Below are 20,813 nucleotides of genomic sequence, written 5' to 3'. Positions count from 1 at the left end.
ATACTCAGGAAATGAAGGATTACTAATGAGTTGTTAAGGTTTATTCTTCTTTCTTTAATGTAGAATTTCATTTGACCTAAAATTATCCTTCCAATCTTCATAGAATATTTGGTTTTAATATACAAAATTAAATATGCAAGCTCTTATCCATTCTTCATTTCAGATCTCTGGCATATTCTCATTTCTCATTTATCTTTTCACACCAAAGAAATCTAACCTTTTTATAACTTAATCACTTTGACTTTGGTTGCTCCTTTCTGTACTTTCTCTGCCTCGTGTTACTTTTAAAAATTGGATCAAATTCTTAATTTTAAAATATGTGATTAAAAACATCACATTACCTTTGCACAAGGGAAACATACTTTCATTTACAATAAATTTCCAGTCCTGTCCAGAATTTTCATAGTTTTTTTTTTTCACCAAAATTATCAGGGAATGCTATCAATTACTTCTTAGTACTTTTCCTAGGCCACAATAAATAATTTGGAGTCCATCATTCAATATCAGGATAATTGTTAGCTATCATTAATATTGACAAATTACTATGTTCTAGGGAGTGCTAACTGCTTATCTTAATCTTGACAGTACAAGGAGGCAGGTACTCATTTTCATAGCAACTAAGACATGGTAAGATTAATATGCTAAGCTCTGCAAACTAAGTCTGACTCCAGAGTCTGTGCCTTTCACTGCCATGCTACACTGGACTAGCCCAAGACCCTAATCAACAATTTCCTTTTAAAAATCATACCTCCTATGAGTGTGAATTGAAGTGTCTCTGTAATTAGCAGAATCACAATTAAAATAAAGCTTATCCAAGTCAGATTCAGAGAGCTATTTTTTTAAATAAAAATTTAAATTTTAAAATAAAAAATTTAACTTTTAACTATCATTGTGATCACTTTCAGGGCATTTATTTTAAAATGTGAAATAAGCCATAGTGCAGCATTTTCTGGCAACTTGTATCAGTTAATGAGTTTTCTAGAGTATGATTTATTATAATCATTTTGTTGATATGAGATGAAACATAAGATAGCTTGTGCATATTTTCATATATCAAACAGAAACACATTAGTTTCCTGCCTGTTCCCCACCCCAACACACACTAGTTTTTAATACAAGACACAATGTATTGTGTCCCTGGAGTTGTCTCCCCACCCACCCTGACTCCTGGATTCTTTTTAACGTATTTCAAATGTAATAACAATTTGGTACCATACTAATTATATGGCATTTGTAAAGCCAGTATATGTGAAAAAAAAAAACCCTACATAATAGCAAAATATATGCAGTGTAATTGAACATTCCCCTAAAGAGAAGAGAGAAAGCATATCATATCCTTGTAGGGACATTGATGGGAATTTGATACCAGTTGTAGCAATGCTTGATCTGTGCCATTTCTGACAAGTAATACTCTGTAAAATAAAAGGACTTAGGCTGGGCGTGGTGGTTCATGCCTGTAATTCCAGCACTTTGGGAGGCCGAGGTGGGCAGATCACGAGGTCAGGAGATCAAGACCATCCTGGCCAACATGGTGAAACCCCGTCTCTACTAAAACAAAAAAATTAGCCAGGTGTGGTGGCGCGTGCCTGTAGTCCCAGCTATTCGGGAGGCTAAGGCAGGGGAATCGCTTGAACCCAGGATGTGGAGGTTGTAGTGAGCCAAGATTGCACCACTGCACTCCAGCCTGGCGAAAGAGCAAGACGTGTCTCAAAAATAAATAAATAAATAAATAAATAAATAAATAAAATTAAAGGACTTAAAAAAAAGAAACATTAAAAAAAGAAGGAAATGAAAAGGCATAACAAAAAACTAACACAAAAATTGAGTTTAAAAAAAACTTAATGCCAAAACCAAGAAGAGGTCGGAAAGGTATCTGGAAGAACAATTCTCAGCTCCTTCATTCCCCAAATGATGGCAGTAAGTAGGAGATGGCATACTGTTAACTAATGAAAGAAATTCTCCTGGTGAAGTCCTATTTCGCCTTAATCCTTAGAATTATGCAACCTACAGACTTAGCAATCTTAAAAGAAAAAAATAGATGGGGAAAATAATTGACTTGAATTATATTTATTTTAAAAAGACTGTTTCTAGTTGTTTTGAATGAATCCAGAACCCATAAATTATATCCCAGAATACTGAAAGAATCTGATGAAATAACACGACCTTCGACAGTAAATCTGAGTCAAGATGATTTGGTTGAGGTAGATACAGACAGATAGAAGCTTCACAAGCACAAGAATACTGTTCCCTGGCCTATCCACAGCTTTGAGCACACTGCCTGGCATGTATTAATGGCTTGATAAGTGTCCCTGACAAAATTCCAAAATCTATTTTTTTGAAGTTTGTGGACAGGTAGAAAAGAAAGCAATGGCCACTAGGAGGCAGCATCGATTTATGAAGACTAAGCACGTCTCATAGTTTCCCACTATACAGAGGAATGAAGATCACATCAAAGCATCTGACCAAATCTCACATCAATAATCCCTATAAACAGGATGGAGCATAAGTACTAGATATCTCACAATTAAATGAATTTGTCGCTAGTTTAATGGGAGCACTATGCTATTTAATGGGTATCAATCTAAATGGAGATAGCTTTACCTTATCAACATTTTTTTCAGTATTACATGTAGACAGAAAGGAATTTTTATCAAATTTGCCCATGACTTAAAACTGAGATTCACAGCCCAAGTTTTTTTAAACCCAAAATAAGTAAAATTTAATTTAATAAAATTAAATCTATATGAGGTAATGACTATACAAGTACAGAATGGAGAGGTTCCTCTTTACATGTGAAAGACCTTTGAGTTTACACTTTCAAACTCCTTGAGTCAAGAATATACGCTGACATAGAAACAAATTTTATTGTACATTTCTTAATAGTGTAAACTTACACATACTTCCCACATAACCTCAATTCCTCATCTATTCTCTTGTAGAGATATGGTAGTCAGTGGGACAGACGCTTAAAAAGCTAAGCTGACAAGACCTATATTTGTAACTTTTATACATTGGCCTTTGACTACCTGGAATAGTATTAAACAGCTGTTTACGGTTATGTCCTCAAAATCATACCAAATGTTTAAAATGCAGTCTAATGCTACTTTTTACAACCCAAGAACATAGCTGTTATTATCCTTATCTTGAATAAGATCCTGTGTTTGAAATCAATTCTGTGGGGTTAGAGACTCATCCCAGCATGTAAGTGCTAGGTCTTTTAATAATTCCACCACACTTTCCTTCGCTGTTTAGTGACTATTCCTTTTTGCTCCATTACACAGCTGCTGAACCACAACGAGTAGGGCCCAAGAAAATTTTTAAAGCACCTTAGGTAATTGTAATGAAAATGGCCCACAATGCAGGCTTGGGAACTGCGTTAGATCATCTGAATATTTCTCATCAGGCTTCTGATAGATGCTTGATAGCAGATTTTGAGACTATACTTTCTGATAACAGGCAGTATTGTATAAAGAGCTGAAAGACCTAGTTGAATTTGAGCACTGTTACTTACTAGTGCTACCTCTTACAAGGCACTTGACCCTGCTGAGCCTCAATTTTCCCATATATAAAATGATCATTGTAAGCACTCAGCACCAGGCCTGGCACATGATATGCACTCAATAACTACTACCTACTAATTTTGAAGATGAAGGCCCAGAATATACTAACTATATTGTCAGTTAAGAGTTGCCTTACAACCCTGGCTACTAAATTGTCTGGTTCACATGCCATTATAAAGGGACTTTACTTTCTCATTCCCATGATGAATCTCAGGTTACACGGCTGAGGAAAATGTTGACATCGTTAGTCTGTATTTGCATTAAATACCATTTAAAAGTTGTTTTTATCATACTTATATCTCACATTATTACCTTAAAAATTCCGAAGGATGTTATAAAGTTATTAAACAGGATGTTTAAGCAAATATTAGTAAAACTTTCTCTCTTGCTCTTCTGGGATCAAGATTTGTAATATTTAAGCCAAAACTGTCAGCATGTGAGGCCAAGTTACCAAAGTGCTTTGACTTAAAAGCAATGTTATTTTAAACTATTAGTTTAGATAGTATCTTGTCAGTTAAAAAAAAAAAAGTCCCTTTTGCAGTTAATTGCCCTTTCCAAATAACTTTAATGAAAATATCTTGCCAAGAAACATCTCTTTGATTCATTAAGCTGGGTTTAGATTGTGCCTGAGTCACAAAGCACAGAGGTAATTACAGGTTGAAATTGATTTGCACCTCTTTATAAATAAGAACTGATTATAGAATAAATGTCTCATTAAATATAAAATATTGACACTGTATATTAATTATGTTACTACTCATGGTTGTGGCTCCCTTACAATTCTCATGCAAAAATAAATCCAATTTTAATCGGTTGTGAGAAAAAAGTCCACCATGTGCTTGTATCCAGGAATAAAGAATTACATAGATTATCTGGCATATTGTCATCACATCCTCCGTAACTATTCATAAAAACAATAATTCACATTTTGGGAATGCTTTTTCCAACATCAATCAGGAAAATACAGCTTTATAAGGTGTTTCAGATTGCAAGAATACATCACATTAGAAACCCATTATCATGAGGGACAGGACTGGTTTTTATTTGTTTATGTGTAATGTGTTGATATGCCAAGTATTTTGAGAAAAGATCTGACTCTGGACTTCATTTGTACTGTTAGAATGCATTTTTCTTAGCAACTGAACAATGTGTATTCTTATTTAATTTTTGGAATTACTTTACCAATTCAAAATGCCTTATACTACAATATTTCATTCACAGTCCCTAAATTTGCCTGTTTGCCTTACCCACTTTTCAACATTTTATTAATAAATTGATTATAAAACATTATACTACAAGTCAAGTACTTATGAATAGCCAATACTAGCTAACTTCTCTAATTCTCCCAGAGACAGCCCTTAACATCAACCAAATAATTCTAGAGAATAGTGCTTCTCCCCTTATAAGGCTGATTTGAGTGAAGATATTTTCCTCCCCCAAAAAGCTATTATGTTTAATAAGTATGAAGTTTAAAATATTTTAAAATATGAATGAAACCCACCTCTAAACTCTCTATAAGGATCTATTCCAGAATTTATACAAATTGTTCATTTTTTCTTATTGAACTTGTATTAAGCCAAGGGTCAGCAACTATGCCTTCAAGCCCAATCCAACCCCCACCTCCATTTTTATAAATGAAGTTTTACTGGAAGACAGCCACTATTCATTTATGTATTATCTATAGTTATTTGTAGGCCACAATAGCAGAGGTGAGTAGCTGTGACAGACCACATGGCCTTCAAAGCCTAAAAGACTATCTGGATCTTCATAGAAAAAGCTTGCCAACTACTATTTTTAAGCACTTTCATAAAAACAAAACAAAGAAACTATTTAAATTTGTTTCAATTACAAGGATGTAAATATTTTTCTATGTTCTTCTCATCACAAAGACACACACTTTGGCCTATACATGAGTTGATCAGAAATTTTATGGACTAGCCTGAATATCTAAACACTACTTACATTGTTTCTTTCAATTATTTAAAAAACTGAGTTGACGTCTTCTGAAATCAGGTTTATGGATAATGAATCATGGAAAATTGCTGACAATAATAGCTAGCACTACTTCAATATAAACTTAAGAGTTTATTTACTCACATTTATAAACTAACTTTAACATTAGAAATTCTCCAATTCTTAAAAATTAAAAATTGAAGACTACATGGAATCAATTTTTTTTCAAATATACTGTCTGTAAAATTCAACATTAATGTGTTCATATTCCTTTCATACCTAACCAATTGGGCATCAAGAGACTTTACCAATCATCTCTGTCAATTCTACATTCCTAGTCATTCTTAATATTCAAGTTAGAATTTTGGGCCAATCTATCAAAACCTTGTTAGCATTTTTGCTTTTCTCAAGCAAACACATTTTTACCTACCCACACCTCTCAGTGCTAGGGAGCAACTTTTAGAAGCACTAGCAAACTACCACCAGTGGAATCGGATAAATGCCAATGATTCAGATAACTCCAGCAAAGATTTACCTTCCTGTGATTTTCCTAAACATCAGGGAAAGAAAACACATATATCCTGTATTACTGTTACTTGAATGCCTGATTTATATAGCACACTAATTTCTCTTTTCCACTAGTTTCCATAAATACTAAAGTATCAAAAAGTACTACTTTTTTCTAAAAGTTTTCAAAATGCCCATTATATTTTCACACTATTTAATAAAAAAAAGAAACCAAGCTACCAAACTTATATTTAGGCAAAAAAAAAAAAAGGTTTTTTTTTCAATAAACTGTAGAAATATTTTAATTTACATATTACAATGAATCAATAAGGAGTCAAAATCCAGTGACACATTCATAAAAATTCCATATATCATCCTCAGAATAATCAGTTTCTGTACAAAGATTTACAGATGTCCAAGTATGTAGTTTTTCCTCAGTGTGCTACAGAATTTAAAGGTTCTGCTCGAATATTCCCCAAATCAAGCGCAGAATCTGTTTCTTCATCGATTTCTCCAATGACTGCACTAAAAAAGTCAGAGTTAAAACAATCACATTTCTGAAATAAATTACATGTGTTTCAAAAATCTTACTAATCAAATCAAAGCACTGAGTACCATTCTTCCAAAAAATAAAACTGAGAGAGCACAGTAAAAAGAACTAATTAAGGTAAAAAGCAAACAACATTGGCGTGAGTCAGTGAACTGCACATTTAAGTCACAAAACTCAAGAAATAATTTGAAGGCACATTATTACAGGAACCAATATTAAAGGACACATTGTACATAGTGATTGTATCATGAATCTTTAAAGGAAACAGACACACAAGGATAGACACAGTAAAAAACCCTCAAACTTCCAAACCATATTTCAATTCAATTCTAGGACTGTATTAAAAATAAATTTCACAAAATCACTCCTAAAATAATTAGCAAGTAAAAATATCAATCATTTGAGTAACTTTGATGAATTAAATCAATGATATAGACAACAGCGATTAGATTGTTTTCCTAAGTTTTCAGTTAAATCCAAAGCCAGTTCTTCATATACAAAAATAATAGTAGGAACAAGTACTTTGGTATCTAACAAATCATTTTTGATGTGATTGGCTCAGGTTAAAAGCTAGAAAATTTTTTCTTGTTCAACACTAACATAGTATCTATAACTTTAAATTCATTAATACCACGCTAGATAACCAACCCATAGCCCTCTAACTGGAAATATTCAATGTTATCACTCAGACCACAAGATGTCTATGAAATATTATTTTTAAAAAGTATTGGTTGGGTTTACATTTGTTTGGTTTTAATGAGAGTAAATTCTTTTTTTTTTTTTTTGAGACAGAGTTTCGCTCTTGTTGCACAGGCTGGAGTGCAGTGGCACGATCTTGACTCACTCCAACCTCTACTTACCAGGTTCAAGCGATTCTCATGCTTCAGCCTCCCGAGTAGCTGGGATTACAGGCGCATGCCACCACACCCGGCTAATTTTTGTATTTTTAGTAGAGACAGGGTTTCACCACGTTGGCTAGGCAGGTCTCGAACCTCTGACCTCTGGTAATTCGCCAGCCTCAGCCTCCCAAAGTGCTGGGACTACAGGTGTGAGCCACTGTGCCCGGCCAAATTCTAAAGACGAATACTAGTAATAAGGGATTTGCCAAATTTTGCTTTAAAGTATATAAAGTCTTAAATCATCTAATAAATGAAAAATATGAAACTCTGGCAGAATGAATTAAGTTTTCTCAAACTAAAGGCCTCAATTCCACTCTTAAATATTCTTAAATTTTAAATGATAATATTCAGTATCATTTAAAATCCCTATGGTAAGCAGGGAAATGCTGATACATTTTTAAAAACCAGCTCTCTGGAAAAAAAGCGGGAGACTGATTTGCTGCATTTACTAATATCCATTGTGCAAACACTCCCACCATGGCCAATTTCAAGCTACTAACAAGACATCAATTAACCAGCTTGTAAAATTCCTTAAAATATAACAATATGCTTTCATGGGCCAGTAGAAGCTGGCTCTAGCACAAGACTTTTTTCACTGAAGTTCAAGAAAAAAAAATTGTTTTAAGTAGGAGAAACCTTAAAATCAATTACTATGCACAGCTCCAATATAAACAGTGTTGTTCTGATCCAGAGACCTGGGCCCTATCTGCTCTGTCTCTCTCTCATTACTTACAGCTCACCTTGTAACTCCACCTAAAAGTCATCCCTAAAATATTTTATAAACTCTTGATTTTTGATTACAGATCAAATTATTTATTCATCTAAAGGTGATGCTAACATAAACAACTTAAATGAGTAAATTATTCCTGCACTTTTTAAGTTATTCCAGGGGACAGTTAGTCCCCTAGAATTTGTTAAATGTTCTAGCTTAAAATTGCTAATGTATCTTTTGCTTCTTTCCAACTATATTTTGATTCAGTGTAGTACTCACTCGAAAACTGATTTGGCATTCTTCTAGCCTCTATAACTATACTAATACTGGCCACATGTAACTATTAAAATTAATTACAATTAAATAAAATTTAAAATTCAGTTCCTCTGTCACATCAGCCACTTTTCTTTTTTTCTCAAGATGGAGTTTCACTCTTTTTGCCCAGGCTGGAGTGCAAAGGCGCAACCTTGGCTCACTGCAACCTTGGCTCACTGCAACCTCCATCTACCAGGTTCAAGAAATTCTTCTGCCTCAGCCTCCCAAGTAGCTGGGATTACAGGCATGCACCACCACACCAGGCTAATTTTTCTATTTTTAGGAGAGACGGGGTTTCACTATGCTGGCCAGGCTGGTCTTGAACTCCTGGGCTCAGGTGATCCACCCACCTTGGCCTCTCAAAGTGCTGAGATTATAGGCATGAGCCACGGCACGTGAACCACATCAGCCACTTTTCTTTTCTTTTTTATTTTTTGACACGGAGTTTTGCTCTTGTTGCCCAGGCTGGAGTGCAGTGCTGCGATCTCGGCTCACTGCAACTTCCGCCTCCCAGGCGAATTCTCCTGACTCAGCCTCCCGAGTAGCTGGGATTACAGGCTTGCGCCACCATGCCTGGCTAATTTTTATATTTTTAGTAAAGACGCGGTTTCACCACGTTGGCCAAGCTGGTCTCGAACTCCTGACCTCAAGTGATCCACCCACCTCCACCTCCCAAAGTGCTGGGATTACATGCTTGAACCACTGTGCCCGGCCTTTTTTTTTTTGAGATGGTGTCTCAATCTGTCACCCAGGCTGGAGTGCAGTAGCGTGATCTCGGCTCACTGCAACCTCCACCTCCTGGGTTCAAGTGATTCTCCCACCTCAGCCTCCCAAGTAGCTGGAACTACAGGCGCACGCCACCAAGCCTGGCTAATTTTTATATTTTTAGTAGAGACAGTGTTTTGCCATGTTGGCGAGGCCGGTCTTGAACTCCTGACCTGATCCACTTGCCTCGGACTCCCAAAGTGCTGGGATTACAGGCACCATGCCTGGCCAATTACTCTTAAACTTTTATATCTGTCTGTCCCAAGTAAACTGAGGCCACAGGGACATCTTAAGTGTGTCAATGATACTAAAAAATTAAAAGAAAATGAATAACGAGTAAGTACTTATTTATAAATACACCTATGATATTGAGCATGAATTAATATTGTTCAAATCAGAGATTTCAAAACATTTTTCAAACTTTGGCCTTGGACTCTAGAAATATGTTCCTCTAAAATTCTGGGTATTTGAAAGAACGTTTTAAGAAGCCTCTCTAATGAAGTATTTAATATAAGGCAGAGCCCTTTCTGGACTCTACCCAGGCTACTTAACTAGTAGAAAAATGGGCAAATCTCAGGTAAAAGTTTAATTTGTAGAGAGACAGCTTTGGTTGAAACCTAAAGAAGTGTTGACATAAAATGTATACATATGCCTTATTTTACACAAACATAAGAAAAGGTATATTTACGAAAGAAATGAATGCAAGATTCTATTAACTATGTATGGACAATACAGTAGGGTATTTTGGGGAAAACCTCTTCTCCATAAAGTAAGGCAGTATCATTTATAATTTTAACAGATATATTTTACTTACACGTTGTCACCTCTTACAATGTATAATCCTAGTACCACTTGTTCTACCCCCTGTGAAGAGCTGAATACTCGTTCATGGCTTTCATCCAAAATCAAATTAATGGTCTGGTCAAAACCTTTCAGTGTTCCCTGTAAAGAAAATATTCAGGAGAAAAAGAGAAATATTCTGGTTTACATGAAAGTGTAAATTTAACCTCACAGTCATTTTAGTTGCCAGGTATTCCAATACAAGTACCTATACGACGGCAAATAAAATGCCTTTTTTATAACCAACAGTATTCGAGGGTACACAATTTACCTCTTGGTTATTTGGCTGGGGTGGGGGGACCTGCACCACACATCTCACTCATATGCAGAGTTGACAGCAGTTGCAAAGGACACCTATGTACTAATGTGACTATCTCCAAGTAAGTAGCATAAAAGCTTATGTAGACCAGCAGCTAAAGGTATAAACTAAAACAAAGGAGATTTAAGGGAAAATGATAGCCAAATATACATAAATAAGGAAGAACCATACATACCAACTACAGCAATGTAATAGTATCACTATATGCTATATGCCAGCACTAGGCAGTGTGCTAAACACACCGTACACATTTTCTCAACTCATCTCTACCCTTTGATTTAGTACTATAATTAGCCCCATTTCAAAGAAGAAACTGAGGCACAGAATGGTGTGTCTTATGATCACATGGGTAGTAAGTGGCAGAGCCAGGAGATGAACCACAAAAGGCTAGCTCCTGAGCCAGACCACTAAACCATAACATTCTATACTATTATACACAAGTAAATATAATTTGCCATTTTTCAGATTCAAATCAGTCCCATAAATATACTAAAAATTTAACTAGTAGTTACATGTAACACCTAATGAGTACATACTAGTTACCAGTGTTCTGTGTGTCTCACATGTATTGTTTAATGTGTATCATATGGATTTATTGTTTAATTCTCCCAGTAAGGTAGATACAAATGTGACTATACTAATTAAAACCAGAACTTGAAGGAAATAATCAGGGAGAGTTTTATGAAAGCTTAGTATTGAATAAAAGAAGACATGGGTCTAGCATAACAGAGTAACTCACATGGTATTCAAGTTTCTGAAGAAATATCAACTAACATTGGTTTTGATGGTTAAACCTCTCAAGTTCTTAAACTGTTTTATCTTCTGAAAGTCAAAATATATAAAATGAGAATGAAATAAAAAGAGAATGAAATAAAATGAGAATGAAATCTGTAACTTGGAAGAGAAACAAAATATGGAATATTTATTGAACTAGTTAGCAAATGGTTGTTATCATAAACATCCATTCATAACTTCTTGACTTCATTTTACACATTATCCCATCAAATAAATTATGTGTCAAAGAAATACAGAACTACTGAACTTTAGAACTTAAGATGCTTTTTATATCACTTTCCTTCTTCTTTAAAATTAAAAATAATTTCTCAGTTTATTATCTACCCTGTTAACAAAAATAAGAAAATTTAAACTTAAGGTTTTCACCAAATTTTAAAAAAATGCAAATATCTACTAACAGCAATAGGCTTCCTGAAGTGTTGAAATTAAAATATGTCAAACTGTCCATATTTGAAAAAATACAATGTGAGGTGCCTAAGCAAACATCATTGCTTCCTTAAGAAAGAAGCCAGGCAACTGGCCTTGGCTTTGATGTCAAACCAAATTTAAATCCCAGTTTGGTTCTGTCACTTGCTACCCTTGTGACTCTGAGAAAGTGAGTCACCTTCTCTGAACTTGTTTCCTAATCTAGAATACAGGGGTACTTATTCTTCACAAGTTTGTACTGTACATTAAATAATGTAACACATATGCACCTGGCACATGATATAAATTTAGTAAAGGACAAAGCTAGAACTTTGACTAATAATAGTCACTAAGGACCCAGTGAAAAAAAAATCACAAGGCTTAAAAAGAAAATGAACAAAAGCAAAACTGAAGAATGGAAAAATAAGGGATCAAATTATTTAAAGAAACTAGGTAAGGTTAGAAAATAGAGAAAGTTCAGTAGCCTTAAAATTCTTTTGAAAGCATTCAGAGTATGAATTGTAAGTGAAGAAATAACCAAGTACCCAAAAATCTTGAGATGAATTCCTCGGATCAAATTCCAAATACAAGTATCACTATAGGAACGTTTTATCTTAGTTATATGACATAAATTAGCAAGGGAGAAACAACTTCAAGGAACAAGCCAATTTTACATATATATGTGTATATATAGAGAGTCAATCATCCTACAGTCATGTGTCCTACAGAAGACATGTCACACAACCTAAAAACAAAGAATATTAAGATTGTATACAAGCCTTAAATGTTGTTATCTAGATATTAATAGTATCTAAATCATTAAAAAGTTACTAAGCATATGCAAAATTTCAAAAAAATTCTGATTCATGTGGTGCTGAATGGGGAAGGAAATAAAAATGGAAGAAGAAAAGTAAGTTTAATAAAGGTCTACAGACTAGGAGCTCTCTGAGGGCAGAATCTATTATTCTAGCTCCGAGAAACCTTGTAGGTAACACACAATGTTTATTAGTGAGGAAAACATGGATTGACAGCAAAGTGATAAAGAGCTGAATTATAATAAAATTGCACTACGGGTGTAATGTGCTGTCTAGGCATTAGAGATTAGAGGTTTCACATAAAATTTGCAACCAATAAACCTACAGGAAAGCAGAGAATGAAAATTCCAAAGACTTACCACAATCATTCTCCCATCTGATGTAATAACGGCAACAGTTCCTGATAACTGAATCAAAGAAAGTGTTTCTTAGGGAATGCAAATTGAAAACAGACTCTGGCAAGGGAATGATTTGAATTTTTAGAAGAAATATGACAACTAGGTAAAAGTATTCAACACAGCCACTGAGTTCACTACATAAAAACGTTAAAAGTTTCTTCGACGCCAAGGCAGGAGGATCTAGCTTGGGCAACACAGCGATACCCTCATCTCTATTACCCTGGCCTGGTGACCTATAGTCCCAGCTACTCAGGAGGCAGAGGCAGAGGCAGGAGGATTGCTTGGGCTCAGGAGTTCAAGGTTGCATTGAGCCATGATCAAGCCACTGCACTCCAGCCTGGGCAACACAGTGAGACCCTCGACTCAAAAAAAGAAAAAAAAAAAAAAACTTAAAAAAAGCTTCTGTTTTTGTCTTTGTGATAATTACATGATTAAAAAAGGGAAAAAATAGAAAAAGAAAGCCTTTCTGTATGTGATCGGTGTATCTTATCTCAAAATATCCTGGATTTTTGACACTTTTCTACTAGGAAGGTTACCAATCTATTATTTCAGGCAGGATATTTCGTTTCTTAGGCCTGTTTATTTCTAAAATGAAAAGTGGATGAGTACTAAATTAATCGATGTTGGACGATTTTCCAGCATGTTAAAAAACTGTCTTCCAGGACAGGCTTCTGTAATTCAAAAGTAAAGAAACTATATAAGCAGTGTCACAGGGTACCAATAACGCATCATTAAAAGCATTCGGTATTTAATTTTTGTCACCCAGTTTGTACCTGAGCATAACGTAGTGTTTTTGTCCTGAGACTTTAAAACGGTAACACTTGTAAAGTCTATTTTAAGACTTCCCATGGGGTTGTTACTTGCTCCTCACTATAATCCATTACAACAGCAAGCATTTTTTTCATTCTACCAACAAGTTGGGACTTCAAGTGGTAAAGGGACAGAAACAGTCTGTGAACCATCGTTAAACTTTTTGCTATCCTCGAACGAGCAAATTATGTGAATAAAACAAGTACAAAGATTTGCAAAACTGTTGTCGCCGCCAGGACGACTGTTCATCTTATTCACAAACATTAACACTTATGCCATAGGGAAATAGTAAGGAAGAATCAAGAGCGTACATTTTTTTAAGACAGAAAAGTTCGGAATAATCACACTGGGTTTTTATTTGGCTTTTGCAGGCAAATGGAAAGGACCCCTGGGCCCGCAGCAGCGGGAAGGCTCGAGGCGCCGCGGGCGAACTCTGGGTCGTTCCGGGGCCCTCATCTCCTCGCCCGCCCCCAGGATCCCGCCGATGCCAGGCCTCCCAACCTCCCACCGATCTCCGACCGGCGGCCTGTCCGCGACCCCGGCTCACGCCCGCGGCGGCCAGCTTGAGGATACGGTTGATGTAGTTCTCCAAAGCGGACGTCATGCTGTTCCGCCCGGCAGTTCCGGGTAACGCAGCGGTGCGGACAACAAGCAGAACTGAAAGGGCGCGCCAGAACCCGGGAGCGGCTAGCGCCTGCGGGTCGCACCAAATATCGTGAGAGTTGCTGCTCCGCAGCCCTGTGAGTCGGAAATTGGGACGAACTGGCCAACCAAACAGAAGCCGCACAGCGGTGACGAGAGAGTGCGCGTGCGCAGTGTGTTTTCTCTGTAATTCTGGGCCGTGTTCCGGAAGCCGCGTAAGACAAAAGCGAACGAGAGGCGGAAAAAAGGAAGACGCTTCCTGAAGGTGGGGTATGAGACAGAAGTTGGGGGAGAGTGGGTTTCCAATCCGAGGAAAAGGCAGTGTGGTGGAAGTTAACAAGAGAAAATGTTGAGACGAGGTAGAGCAGGCAGGAATAAACGAAATAAGGTGTTTTTATTAGGAGTGAAGGAGAGAGACGAGTGCTGTTGTGTGAAATGTAGGTGCGGTAGTTGAATCCCTAGTTTTCTGCAGCAGAAGCCGAAAATAACGCTAAAAATAAGTTCAGTTGCCCGGGACAGAGTTGCGCACGTTATAACCACACGGTGTACGCCTCTTAAGAACTCAGCAGTGAAATACACTTTCGTATGTTCTGCTTTTGTCTCTAAAAGTGTTCCAAAATGGAGATGTTTTTACTTTTTAAAGAAACTAAATGCAAATAGGCAAAGGTGTGTGACCATCCCTTAGAAAACGAATGTCCACGCTTCTGCCACGCCAGGATGGTCTACCTTTCTCCAGGGTGAAATTAGTAAGTAAAAGGCTGCTGCAGCACCGAGAAAGGACCGATGCAGGAAGGCACCAAACTTGGTTCTAATCTTGGCTCTGCTAACAAATTGGTGTCATTGCACAGGTCACTTCAATTCTTTTGGACCTCAGTTTCCTTAGATAGTCCCATAGGTATCATTTCAGATATTTCCCAGTGCGATACTGTTCCCACTCTATTTACTGTTGCCCTAACTTGAGAGAGCTTGAAGTTAGAAAGAGATTTATACACAAAACACCAGCAGGAGCGATTTCCCTTTTTTGCAAAATATCTTTATAATTTCAGTTAAACATGTATTTTCTTAAGAATTGTGGCTTTGTAATAACTCTTGCAATGTCAGCAGTTTTCCTCGGAAAAGGAAGCATTTCTTAATTAGAGCATACCCACAAGATACTCCCAAATAGTTAATATTTTATATTCTGGAACTTATTCCTATCTGTTTGAAATCAAATGTAGTCAGGAATTAGATTGTGAATGTCTCATATTCTCAGGGTAACAAATGAAAGTGTCTTCCGCTAATGAAAGAACAAAGATAATTGTGTGATTTGCAAATGTTAGGTGTTGAACCAAAACCCAAAGACTAATTAATGATTAACGAGGTGTTAGGAGTTTTGTTAAAAAAAGAAATTGCTGGGCATGTTGGTGGGTTCCTGTAACCCCAGCTACTCTGGAGGGTGAGGCAGGAGAATTGCTTCAACCCGGGAGGCGGAGGTTACAGTGAGCTGAGATCACGCCATTCCACTCCAGCCTGGGCGACAAAAGCGAAACTCCATTTCAAAAACAAACAAACAAAAAAACCTCTGTGTGATCTTATAAAAATGAGGCCGGGTGCAGTTGCTAACATCTGTAATCCCAGCACTTTGGGAGGCCAAAGCAGGTGGATCACGAGGTCAAGAGATCAACACCATCCTGGCCAACGTGGTGAAACCCCCTCTCTACTAAAATAAAAAAATTAGCCAGCATGGTGGCGGGCGCCTGTAGTCCCATATACCAGGGAGGCAGAGGCAGGAGAACCACTAGAACCTGGGAGGTGAAGTTTGCGGTGAGCGAAGATTGTGCCACTGCGTTCCAGCCTGGGCGACAGAGCGATACTCCATCTCAAAAAAAAAAAAAAAAAAAAAGAATACTCCCTACGGCTTTTCATCCCGTAGAGTGTGCTTTTGTAAGTCTATTGCCCTGTGTAGTTGTCATTAAATTAATATGCCAGATAAATAACAGATGAACAGTGTTTATGGAGCATCACAAAATCTCTTTGGCTGGGAACTTTTTTACATGTGTCTTAAAATCGCTATATTTTCTGTAGTCTGTAAGGATCACAGATGTAGCGAGAAAACCTATGGATAAATAAAAGTCGGTTTATTAAGACAAAATGAATTACATCTGGATGCAAACATTACATATGTGATTTATCTATATTAGCCATGTACCCTTGGGAGTACATGAATGTAGAAACCTTAGCATCTCATAAAGGAGAATTACGTTAAAGCTCCAATAAGGGAAAACTGATACACATAAACATCTGACTACTAAAAAATTAGGAGTTAACAGTGAAACTTGCCCCTTAAGTCGAAACCTCTCAAAGTAATGCTCATTTAAATGACATTATATCACTGATAAAGTATCAACCAAAGTATGCTTGTAATAGATAATTTTATTCCATTACTTCTGAATCTAAATCTTGAGCAGAAAACCTTAACCTAAAGGATCAGACTTCTAGTAGAATCCTAGGAAACTGAATTTGCGCTTCTCTGAATAGTTTATGGAAAACTATCACAATAGCAGTTTTTTAAAATAAAATAATATTTTTAACCTTATGTGATGAGAACTTTTATTTCCTTTTACGCGTTTATGCTTTACTTCCCTACAAGTTGCAAAGGTGTTAACCAATCAGTAATATATATTGAATAGATCTAACTAGAGTTCTCCTAGGCAGAAAAGGACATAAGTAGATCATGCGTCTCTACTTACAAGGAAATTCCTGAATAGTTACAGACCTTTACTTATAAAAATGAAATAATTATTGCATGAAAAAAATGAATATTCCAAATTACAAATAAAGGTAATTGATAGTCTTCATTTAACACTATAAATTACAAAGTGCTTTACTTACTTTTTTCATTTAGGGTAATAAAGACAGGTAGATTTAACTCCATTACTTAAGGGATGGAAAAGATCAAATATAAGTGATTTGTTAATTGAGAAGCAGTTTAGGATCATTATTAAGAACACTGACTCATGAACTGCCTGAATTTTTATTTGTTTGACTTTGAGCATACTTAACCTCCTGTGCCTGTTTCCCCATCTGTAAAATGAGGAAAACTACACAAAACTACATCTAATTGTTGAGGAACTAAAAGTAATACTTGAAGAGCCTGATATATAATGAGTACTCATTGTTATTCAAGGACATAGACTATACCATAAATAACCTTTTTTTTTTTTTAAGTCCCAAAGCTTATTCCAATACGGTGTTTTGTTCATGGCCATTTTTTATGATTGGATAGATTGAGCTGTGCACATTTTAAGTGCTTAAGGAAGGGAAAGATGGATATGAGTTCAAATCTTAGGAGGTTTTACAAAACAGGTAAGACTTAAATCAGTGCTTGAGAAGAAGTGCAAATACACTTTAGGAAAATGACCTGACATTAATTTTTTTTTTTTTTTTTTGAGATGGAGTCTCGTTTTGTTACCCAGGCTGGAGTGCAGTGGTGCGATCTAGGCTCACTGCAACCTCTGCCTCCCGGGTTCAAGCGATTCTCCTGCCTCAGACTCCCGAGTAGCTGGGATTACAGACATGCACCACCACGCTTGGCTAATTTTTGTATTTTTAGTAGAGACGGGGTTTCACCATGTTGGCCAGGCTGGTCTCAAAATCCCAACCTCAGGTGATCCGCCCATGTCGGCCTCCCAAAGTGCTGGGATTACAGGCGTGAATCATCACGCTTGGTCCTGACATTAATATTTAGCGAAGGTAAAAACTGAAGATAAAAAGGCCAGCAGGAGTTCAGGTATGCGTTTCTGATTTGTAGCAGTAAGAATGGAGAGGCATATTCTGTGCTCACAGAGGTTAATAACTAATAAAAGAATGGAGAGGCAGAAAAAAAGTGATTTGAAGACAGAGCTTAAGAAAGGTGATGAGGCCAAACCCAGTGGCTCACGTGTAATTTCAGCACTATGGGAGCCTGAGGTAGGAAGATTGCTTGAGTCCAGGAGTTTGAGGCTAGCCTGGGCAAAATGGCAAAACCCCATCTCCACCAAAAAAAAAAAAAAAAAAATTAGCTGAGCGTGGTGTCATGCACATGTAGTGCCAGCTACTTGGGAGGCTGAGGCAGGAGGATAGCTTGAGCCAGGGAGGTTGAGGCTGCAGAGAGCCATGTTGGAGCTACTGCCCTCCAGCTTGAGCAATAGAGTGAAACCCTATCTAAAAATGAAAAAGAAAAGAAATGAGGCAGACAGCAAATCCTAGGTGGCATAGTAATGGTGGTTGGTGAATCAGAGGTTAGCAAGATTAGGGAGACACAGGAAAAGGCAAGACTGCTTGTTAACAAAGTAGATGGGGCCAATCTGTAGAACTGTGTAAACATGATACACTTTGCTCACTAGCCAATGGCAAGGCCACAGAACATACTGGTGATACTTACACGGGCATATACTTTACATTAAAGATCTGGAGAACCGGTATATCTCAAGAGGCCCTCTGTTTCACCTCATAAGGGGCAATATATATTAATAAAATACTTATGTATGCTTTTATGCATTCTTTATGGTATTTTTAAAATTGATTTTTATTATTAAAATTTTTAGACCAGGTGCAGTGGCTCACACCTGTATTCCCAGCACTTTGGGAGGCCAAGGTGGGCAGATTGCTTGAGCCCAGGAGGTCAAGACCAACCTGGGAAACATGGGGAAAAACCCATCTCTACTAAAAATACAAAAATTAGCTGTGCATGGTGGCCCACACCTGTATTCACAGCTACTTGGAAGTCTGCAGTGGGAGGATCACTTAAGCCCAGTGAGCCGTGATCATGCTACTGCACTCCAGTCTGGGCGACAGACTGAGACTGGTCTCAAAAAAAAAAAAGAAAAAAAATTTTTTTTTTTTACCAGCCATTTTTTACTCCCCAAATCCTGCTCTCCCTTTACATTATTTTTATTTTGGGAACTGGGCTGCTATAACAAAATACATTAGACTTGGTAATTTATAAACAACAAAAATTTATTTTTTACAGTTCTGGAGGCTGAGAAATCCAAGATCAAAGCAACAGTAGACTCTGTGTCTGATGAGGGCCTGTTCCTTATAGATGACACTTTCTTGCTGCATCCTCACATGGCAGAAGGGGGCAAGGCTGCTCCGTTCAACCTCTTCAGTAAGGGCACTAATCCTGTTCATGAGGGCAGAGTCCTTATGACTTACTTCCCAAAAGACCCCATCTCTTAATGCTATCATATTGGATATTAGGTTCCAACATATGAATTTTGGAGGACACCAGTATCCAGACCACAGCAGAAGCCAAAAAATGACAAAACATTCTGGCTATAATATGCTGTGTATAATACATTCCTGAAAATCTTCACATTTTAAGAAAATGGCTCACTTAAAATAAGAGCCTAAGGAAAAAATAAGTCTGGGAAAGCCCTCTCAAACTCTGAACAACTGAGCGGTGGTTCCCAAACTTTGCTACTTACTGATATGATCTTTAAAAGCTGATAGCTGGCTCCCACACTCAAGACATTCTGAGTTAAATAGAATGAGGTTCAGCTGGGCCTCAGTAGTCTAAAACATCCGTAGTTAACTAATAAACAACAAAGTCTGGCAACCACTGAACTGTAGTATTAACAGACAATAACAACCGAAATGAAAATAGTAGTTCATTTAGAAGGACGTGTAAAACTCCTAACAAATAAAGCAATGTTATATTAACTTAAAGAGTTTTACCTTTTTAAAAAAGTTGAAGGTTGCTTAAAGAATGACAGTTTACAGAAGGGTAGACACTGATGAGTGATGGAAACAAGGGCGGGAGATCATCAGAAGTAGCAGATGGAGAAGCAGTTGCAAACTTTGCAGGAAATGTAGAGTTGCCAGAGATGGATGGCTCTGACTCATTGTCTGATGTCGCTTTTGCCCAAAGATGTGAGGGAGCTGCAAAATAAGCACTATCAAAATGGAGCATATGGCTGAACCAAGCCCAGGGAAGAATGGGGTCCCACACCGTGAAAGGTCATCATTTGAGTGCTATATTCCCCCAGGCCTGGTTCAATCACAAAACTAAGTGCAATAATTGTACTTCAGCTATTGTGTCTTTGTACTACAAAGCATTAAAGTGCTATGAAAAATTATGTATGAACCAACCCACTTTCCCTATTATTCTAACATTACTCTCCTGTTTAACAATCTCGTGTGACCTCATGTGTACTATAAAAAACAGTAGTTGGCTGGGTGTAGTGGCTCATGCCTTTAACCCCAGCACTTTGGAAGGCCAAGGCAGGCGGATTACTTGAGCTCAGGAGTTCCAGACCAGCCTGGGCAATGTAGTGAAATCCTGTCACTACAAAAAATTAGCCAGGCATGATGATGCGCACCTGTAGTCCCAGCTACTCAGGAGGCTGAAGTGGGAGGATTCCTTGAGACCAGGAGGCAAAGATTGCAGTAAGCCAAGATCTTCTCACTGCACTCCAGCCTGGGTGATAGAGCTAGACCCTGTCTCAAAAATAAAAAATAAAAAAAGACAATACTGTAACATAACAGACTATGTTAGTATTCCACTGA

The 20,813-nt window shown here is 37.1% G+C and overlaps 1 protein-coding gene and 1 long non-coding RNA gene across 9 annotated transcripts in view; one reads left to right on the top strand and one right to left on the bottom strand.

Moving 5' to 3' along the window:
* Nucleotides 1-4,093: 4,093 nt before the first annotated feature.
* On the bottom strand, nucleotides 4,094-14,433 carry LSM8 (LSM8 homolog, U6 small nuclear RNA associated). Of its 7 annotated transcripts, none has more exons than XR_010158953.1 (5): nucleotides 13,955-14,379; nucleotides 12,795-12,842; nucleotides 10,076-10,203; nucleotides 7,431-7,643; nucleotides 6,293-6,545 (listed from the first exon to the last, which is right to left on the bottom strand). XR_010158953.1 is itself a non-coding variant. In XM_063815544.1 (4 exons), exons 1-4 carry the CDS (start codon nucleotides 14,245-14,247, stop codon nucleotides 6,455-6,457), a joined length of 363 nt encoding a protein of 120 aa, XP_063671614.1. In that variant the 5' UTR covers nucleotides 14,248-14,379; the 3' UTR covers nucleotides 4,094-6,454. The 7 variants fall into 7 exon arrangements, 3 of the variants coding, with proteins under 3 accessions (XP_063671614.1, XP_001141412.2, XP_063671613.1); XR_008549055.2 differs by having other exon boundaries at nucleotides 14,152-14,379; XR_010158954.1 differs by having other exon boundaries at nucleotides 12,795-12,835; nucleotides 14,217-14,376.
* A 10-nt stretch (nucleotides 14,434-14,443) lies between these two features.
* Nucleotides 14,444-20,813, top strand: part of LOC107975927 (uncharacterized) — an 84,130-nt gene continuing 77,760 nt past the window's right edge. The window contains exon 1 of one of the 2 annotated variants that reach the window (XR_001719467.3): nucleotides 14,444-14,550. This is a non-coding gene — a long non-coding RNA (uncharacterized LOC107975927). The remainder of the gene's footprint in view (nucleotides 14,551-20,813) is intronic. The other variant, XR_008549056.2, reaches the window with a different exon arrangement.

This window comes from Pan troglodytes, chromosome 6 (assembly GCF_028858775.2).
Source record: "Pan troglodytes isolate AG18354 chromosome 6, NHGRI_mPanTro3-v2.0_pri, whole genome shotgun sequence".
Taxonomy (NCBI): Eukaryota; Metazoa; Chordata; class Mammalia; order Primates; family Hominidae; genus Pan; species Pan troglodytes.
Note: the sequence above shows the minus strand (reverse complement) of the source record. Positions and strands in the feature narration are given on the sequence as shown.